The 7253-nt window shown below is 62.2% G+C and overlaps 1 protein-coding gene across 1 annotated transcript in view; it reads right to left on the reverse strand.

The window, feature by feature from the left end:
* Positions 1–7253, reverse strand: part of VOLCADRAFT_95878 (uncharacterized protein) — a gene marked incomplete at both ends in the record, with an annotated part of 25412 nt that overhangs the window by 13131 nt on the left and 5028 nt on the right. The window contains 9 exons of the mRNA XM_002954972.1: positions 1024–1027; positions 1375–1766; positions 2131–3008; positions 3191–3513; positions 3652–4324; positions 4520–4636; positions 5086–5137; positions 5405–5451; positions 6313–6948. Coding sequence (XP_002955018.1) covers positions 1024–1027; positions 1375–1766; positions 2131–3008; positions 3191–3513; positions 3652–4324; positions 4520–4636; positions 5086–5137; positions 5405–5451; positions 6313–6948 — 3122 coding nt within the window. The remainder of the gene's footprint in view (positions 1–1023; positions 1028–1374; positions 1767–2130; positions 3009–3190; positions 3514–3651; positions 4325–4519; positions 4637–5085; positions 5138–5404; positions 5452–6312; positions 6949–7253) is intronic.

Genomic DNA, 7253 nt, shown 5'->3' on the forward strand with positions numbered 1-7253 from the left:
ACAGCGACTTTTGGGGGCGGGGAGCGTGCTTTCGGGTGGGGGGGGGGGGCCGGGGGGTTTTAGACGGATCACTGGGTGTGGGATGTGGTCTCCTTTAGTTCTTTTTCCCTTTAGGTGAATTATTAAAGTTCCCGTTAAGGGTATGAAGACAAGGAAAGGAGGGGCAGGGGTTGTCAACAGGAGAGGACCCAGGTGGGAATGTGGTGAGCGATGGGGAAGGGGGAGAGGGGAAAGAGGGAGAGGGGATTACGACGTGGAGATATTATAACTGTGTATGTAGGTTATGATAATATATTGTACAATATACACACATACACACATACACACATACACCCAGGGTTCTTCACCCCGATTCGGGCCCGAACTTTTTTGAGATATTTCCATTTTGACCGAAAGGAAAATTAGTGCGCCCCGGAGCATTCCGAACGGATTTGGGGCCTTTTGGACCATTTCTTCGGGGGCCCCACCGAAGCATTTTGAAGGCATTTTCGGAAAAAAACCGAACGATATTTCAGCGTAAATTTGCATGTTTTCGGATACAGACAGGGCCTGGAAACCGGGCTTGGTCACCCGCTTGGTCACCAGTCAAACAACAACTATAAATGTCCATTGCGGCTGTTTCGCACCTGTATCGCAGACATTTTCATACATCTAAGCATATGCATAGCTAAACATGCCCGAGTCAGCTGATGATGAGCGCCCAACCAAGGTGCCCTGCATCTCCCTCGGGTTCGCGGCTTCTTTAAGGCATCTGGTGAGTTTCTATCATACAAACAATATAATAGTGGCGCTATGAAAGTACCCGGGGAACTGATGCGGAACTAATGGCAACTTGTGATTAAAGCTGCTGAGGAGTATGTTGCAAAGAACCCGGATGGGCTCCTGCACCGTATTGCCAAGGTGGGCGACTGTGTTCTGCCTGATGAGAGTGATGATGAGGGCAGTGTGGGCAGTGAAATTGCTGAGGCCTATTATCCTTCTGATCACGAGGAGGTCGAGAGTGTGGCAAGTGATGAGGTGTACCCGTCTGAGGAGACGGACGATGACGAGTGGCAGGTGTGGTGGAGGCGATTGCTGCAGAGATTGATGAGGAGCGGCGCCTCCTTGGTTTTGCGTAAAATCCTTGCTGAAATATTTCTCCCAGGCCCTATGTTCCAAAATAAAATCAAACATCTGTTAGTTCAGCCGCCCTAACATATAACGATAGAATCCAGCTAATTTCTACCCCGAAGACTGCTTCAGACAGCTTCGGGGTACCCGAAAACACGGTCAGGCTGACAGGAAAATCTTCGGGGAGGGCACCGAAAGGTTATTCAGAGGATTTCGGACACAGCCGAAATTCTGGGGTACCCTGGTGAAGAACCCTGCATACACCGCTCGCCTGCAGTTCACTGTCGGCGACGTTGCTCTGGTCCCTCATGGCCGTCAACGCCAACACCCCCGCGCCGCGATCCACTAGCGCCCCCGCCACCGCCGGATGGGTGGCGCTCAGACTCCAAACACAACGAGTCGACAGGCGACGGAGAGCCGCCACGCCGCCAGATCCCGGCGCAAACGGCAAGGAAAGTGCCGGCTCGGCGGCGCCTCCGGCGCCGGTGCTGCCGCCGCCGCCGCCGCCAGCGATAGAGGAGGCGGCAGCGGCTGCCGCCGCTGCCGCCGCCGCTGCCGCAGCGGCGGCATGTACGGCTTCTACGGCCAGCGCAAGGCCGTCAAGGACTTCGTTGGTAAGGGTGAGCGGCGTGTCGGCGTCGAAACGAACACTCCACCTGGACCGGTATATGTGCGGTGCACGTGTGTGCGAGGGAATGGGTGTATGCAGGTAACATACGACAGGGTGCTCCTGGCAACATAAAACGGGGCGCGCAGGAGGAGCGGCCGCCAACGTCTGTCGATGCCTCCCTAGTTCATATTGTTGATGTCTGCTTCCCTCCTTCCCCTCTTTCCTTGGCAGCAGCTTCACTCGTTCGTGGTTCGTCCTTCCCCTCTTTCCCCATTTTCCCCTAGCCAGCTATACACATCACCGTACACCGTGTCTACGTCCCTTTCCCTCCTTTTTCCCGGGTGCTCTGTTTTAGGGTTGTAGCAGTGCTGCCATCACGCAATCCGCTTTGTGTGTCTGTATGTTCTCACCAGCTGTAGTCCGCCTGCGTGTACAGCCCATCTGCCGTACGCATCATATTGACCGGATTGACCTTGTCCACTACCCATTGACGCAACAGCAGCCACAGCGCCATCACAAGGAAGCGGCCGCTGCGCAGCACGCCGCCGAGTGAGGCGGCCCACTGACCCATGGGTCCGCCGCCAGCGGCGCCGACGCCGCCGCTGACGGAGCTCACGGCCCCGTGCGCATTGCCGTTGCCGTGGATGATCGAGTGCGCGTTGGTGCCGTGATGATGCTGTACATGGGTAGAGCTGGCGGATGTCGGCCGCGTCGCCGCCGACGGCGGCGGCGGCGGCGAGGCCGACCGGGAACCTTTCGCAGCGGAGATCAAGGACGGTCGCGCCGCTGCCGTCGACGCCGCCGTTGGCGGCGGCGACGTGGATCTGTTGCCGTTGGAGACGGCGGCGGCCAACGAGGCGGCCTCCGTTGACATGAATGTGACGCGCGCAGCGCCGCCGCCGGGCTTCCGTAGCTTAGTCAGGACACCGCGAAGCAACACACCCAGCACCTCCACCCACAAGTCTGAGTCCAAAGAGGCCGCGGCGGCACTGGCGCGCGCCGCCGCGGCGGCGCTGTTGAATCCCGTCGGCGGCGGCGCCGCCGCCGACGTGCCCTTACCTTGTGGACCCTTTCCCGCACCAGTAGCAGCAGTAGCAGCCTGCACACCCTCCACGAGACACCGCCGGTTGCCGACGTGGCGTGCGAGGCTGTAGCATGCCGCCGCCAGGTACGGAGTACTGGGCGTGTGGTGGCATGCCGTACGCATGTACGACATGACAGCAGCGAGCTGCGGCGGCTGCAGGGGGTTTTCCGTCGATGCCAGGTGCATCAATGCACAGGAGGTGGCCTGCGGGGGGAGGGGAAGGGGTGGCCCAGACGGTGGCTGAGTAGTTGGCTAAAACTAGTTTGGGGCGTTGTGTTGTATTGTGCTTTGTGTTATCGTGGTGGTGCAGTCGTGTGGCGGCTATCTATACATCTATGTATCGGTGTGATGATGTGGTGTGCCGTACCGCCATCCCCCATCCTTACCTGCATCAAGACATTAGTGGATGTGTCGACGGGATGCTGAGCGAGGATTGCGGACAACAGTCGAGGCCGCGATGGAGGCGATGGTGAGGCGGCGGCGGCGCCGCCGCCGCCGCCACCGCCAGTGGTGCTCCCGGCGATGGAGACGCGGCTACCTCCGCCGCCGGCGGCGCCGCCGTGTTCGCCGCTGGTAGAGCTCACCCTCCGACCATTGACGGAGGCGATTGAGTTCCGTGCGATTGAAGTACGGGACGCAGAGCCGCCGATGCCGCCGTCGCCATCGCCGCCGCCACCGATGGCGCTTGGTCTTCCGGCGCCAGCAGCAGCTGCCATTGAGGCGCGTGAGAGCGAAGCACGGGGCGCGGCGGCGCCGTCGCCGCCGTGCTCGCCGCCACCAACGGCACCTAGCCTTCCGCCGCCAGCAGAAGTCATTGAAGCTCGCGAGAATGAAGCACGATGCGCACCGCCTCCACCGCCGCCGGCAGCGGCGGCGGTTGAGTTCCGTGGCGTGAAGGCCCCGCCGATGGAGCTGCTCCTAGACAAGCCGCTGTGCCGGCTGGGGCTGAGGGAGGGACTGATAGGGCCGGCGGCGGTGGACGGCGCGACGGAAGACATCGGGGTGGGAGGTACGGCAGCGGCAGCGGCCGCCGCCGCCGAGGCAGCGGTGAATCTGGCCGTCGCCGTCGCCAGTAGCATCTCAAGAACACCGCTGGCCAGGATAATGTCGCGGTACGGCCCCTGGTACAGCGCGGCCGCCGCCGTCGCCGCCGCCAGTTCCTCCGCCGGCGCGGCGCCGTCGGCGGCGGCGGCCGCGGCTGCCACCGCGGCGGAGATTGACGTGTCCGTCTCCCAGTTCTTCTGCAGCTGAGCAGCCGCCGCGGTCGCGGCGTCCACGGCACCGGGCTGAAGCGTTGCCGCCATGACCTGTACAACACCCGCCGCGAGCACCTGGCAATGACGGAGCTGGTTTTCCAGAGATGGCGGCAGCGGCCCACTCAAAAGCACGGGCGCGTCGGCGGCGGCACCGTACGGCAGCAGCGACAACGTCGTACTGACGGCACGTACGGCAGCGTCTGCGGCGGCCTGCAGGTTATCCTCCATGTCTGCAATGTTGCGCAGCTCCCGCCGCATCTCCGCCTGCGGGGGTTGGATTTGGAGTATGCTTTGAATTTGAATTTGGATTTGGATTCGGAGAGGGTAGCTGGAGGAGGGTGGTGGCGTATCAGCCCTCCAAGCTCCCCCGCCTCCTTACCGCCCCTCAACCTTACCCTCAGTTCCAGCCTCGGCCCGACTCCCTAGTCCTGTCCTACCACCGTCCCCATTACCCCTCACCTCCACTTTCCGAATACCCTCCCGCTTCTTCTCCCTCTTGGCCTCCTCCTCGTGCTCGAAAAAGAACTGCCCTGGCTGCTTCTTAGCCGCCTCGATCTCGTCAAGAAGCGCTTGATACTGCAACAACAACAATTTAATGGTGATGGTGGTGGTGGACGTGATAATAATGACCCATGGGTTGGTCTCACAGGCTGGAAAAAAGACGAGAGCCACCAAGGTATGGTAATTACATTCTTTACCCGTGGTAGGTCACCCGTGTTGGATAGCCTTTTATAACGGATTTTGTGTCGCCGTCTGTGAGCTATTTTTCTTGAGACTCTATACTATATGAATGTCTGAAAACTGTCCAATAAAACGTTGCGAACCTTTCTTTAGCACGATTTGGGGTCCCCATTCGTACAGCCATCTGACGCGTTTTTTCATGTCGGAATGTGCGCCGGAAATCCCCGAGTAACCAAATCCAGGATTCGGATCCAGAACCCAGATCCAAACTCAATCGTCACCATCAAGACCGCCACCACCACCACTTTCTCCCCTCTCTCCCCAAACCCCAAATCGACCCCCACCTCATCCTCCGCCAGCTCCTTCTTCACGTGCAGCCGCCTCAGCTCCGCATGCCTGTCGGGTGGAAAGGAGTTAGTTGAGGGACAGTTGGGAGTTAATCGGGAGGTAGTATAAAGCCAGAAGGCGGAGAGGCGGGAAGGGGCAAGAGGACCAAGAGCGCTGTAACAGTCTGGTGGGGTCTGGTGGGGGGCCATTTCCACACCTCTCCCCTCTTTTCCCCCCTTCCCCCCCCAATACACACGCACGCCTCACTCACTCACTCACTCCCCCCTTCGTCCTCCCCCGTTCTTCCCCAGACTCCCGTTTCCGTACACTCCTCACCGGGCTAGCAGCGCCTTGAACTGGGCCCTCACCAGCCGCGTGTTGCCCTGCAGGAGGCAGAAGGCATAAGGCCTAGATGGCATAAGGCCCTGGCAGCATAAGGCCCTGGCAGCATAAGGCCCTGGCAGCGTAAGGCCCTGGCAGCATAAGGCCCTGGCAGCATAAGGCCCTGGCAGCATAAGGCCCTGGCAGCGTAAGGCCCTGGCAGAAGGGGTTCGTCCCCTTTAGGGGAACCAAAGGGGGACTCCGTCCCCTTTAGGGGAAGAAGGGGGAACACCCCTTTGGTTCATCCCCTTTAGGGGAACTAAAGAAGACGAACTAAAGGGGAACTCATCCCCAAAGTCTCTTCTTCGTCTCCCCGAAGGGGAGCATAAGGCCCTGGCAGCATAAGGCCCTGGCAGCATAAGGCCCTGGCAGCGTAAGGCCCTGGCAGCATAAGGCCCTGGCAGCGTAAGGCCCTGGCAGCATAAGGCCCTGGCAGCGTAAGGCCCTGGCAGCGTAAGGCCCTGGCAGCATAAGGCCCTGGCAGCATAAGGCCTAGGCGGCATAAGGCCTAGGCGGCATAAGGCCTAGGCGGCATAAGGCCTACTGACCTGAATGACGCAAAGGGAGCCCAGCAGCGCGTGGAGGGAGCCCGCAAGGTGGCTGTGCGGTGCCGGGGTTTCGGAGCTGTTACTGCCACTGCTGCGTCGGCCGCTGCCGCCGCCGTCGTCCGACTCGTCCGACGCCATGTCGAGCAAGTTGGTTGCCGCGTCCTCGTCGCCAGCGGCCGCAGTGGCGGCGGCAGCGGCGACGCTGGAGTCACCGCCGGAGGCCGCGCTGGTACGGCTGCCGCTGATGCGAACGCCGCTGATGCGAACACCGCCACTTGCGCGGGCGGCGGAAGAACGGCTGGTGCTTAAACGTACGGCGCTGGTACGCGCGCCGCCGCCGGGCTTGAGGTCGCCACGACTGCCGCCGCTGACGTCACTCCTCCGTTGCAGATGTTGCTGTTGCTGTTCCTGCTGCGCCGCCGCCGCCTCCATGTCTTCTCGAAGCTCCTCCGCCTCAGCTGGGACGAGCTTGGCGATGGCAATGGCCAGGTGGGCAATGTGCTCCAGTACGGCAGGTGTGATGGGTGTCGTATATGTGTCCGTTTCAACCATGGCGGCAAGGGCCGCGGCAGTGGCGGCGGCGACGGCGGCAGCGGCGGCGGTCTCGGCCTCCCGTACAGCCGCCGGGTTTTTCGGGCCCGTCAGCAATGCGGAGTCATCCATGCTGGAGAGCGACGACGACGCCGTCAGGGGCACCGCCGCCGCCGCTGCAGCCGCAGCGGCAGCGGCGTCTGCCGCCGCCGCCGCCGCTGCCGTCGCCTCAGCCGCGGCTGTCGCCGCTGCGGCCGCGCGGATCTCGATAGCCCGCTGCTCCGCCGCAATGGCGGCCCACAGCGCTGTCGACGTCAGCTCGATAATGTACGACAATCGATGCGGCGGGAATTGCACCGTGTACGGCGGTCCAGCGGCTACCGTACCCGCTGCCGCATCGCGCGCCGTCGCGGCGGTTGGCTGCGTCGCCAGCGACAGCGCGGCGGATATCTGTGGGTCAGTTATTGGCTGCGATACCAACGACGACAGATGTGGCACCAATGGCGGCGCCGGCGAGGGAATCGCTGGCGGAGGCGGGGCCGGCCTCGCCGTATTCGGCACACCGGAGATGCGACCGGTGAGAGACGGCAGCACGGGCGGCTTAGCCCCACTATCGCCTTCACCGCCGCCAGCAGCGCCACTGCCGCCGCCGCCGCCAGCGCCGGCCCCGCCGCCGTCAGCGCCGGCTTCGCCGGCGGCGGCTTCGCCTTCGGCGGCCGCGGCCG

This window comes from Volvox carteri (assembly GCF_000143455.1).
Source record: "Volvox carteri f. nagariensis unplaced genomic scaffold VOLCAscaffold_47, whole genome shotgun sequence".
Lineage (NCBI taxonomy): Eukaryota > Viridiplantae > Chlorophyta > Chlorophyceae > Chlamydomonadales > Volvocaceae > Volvox > Volvox carteri.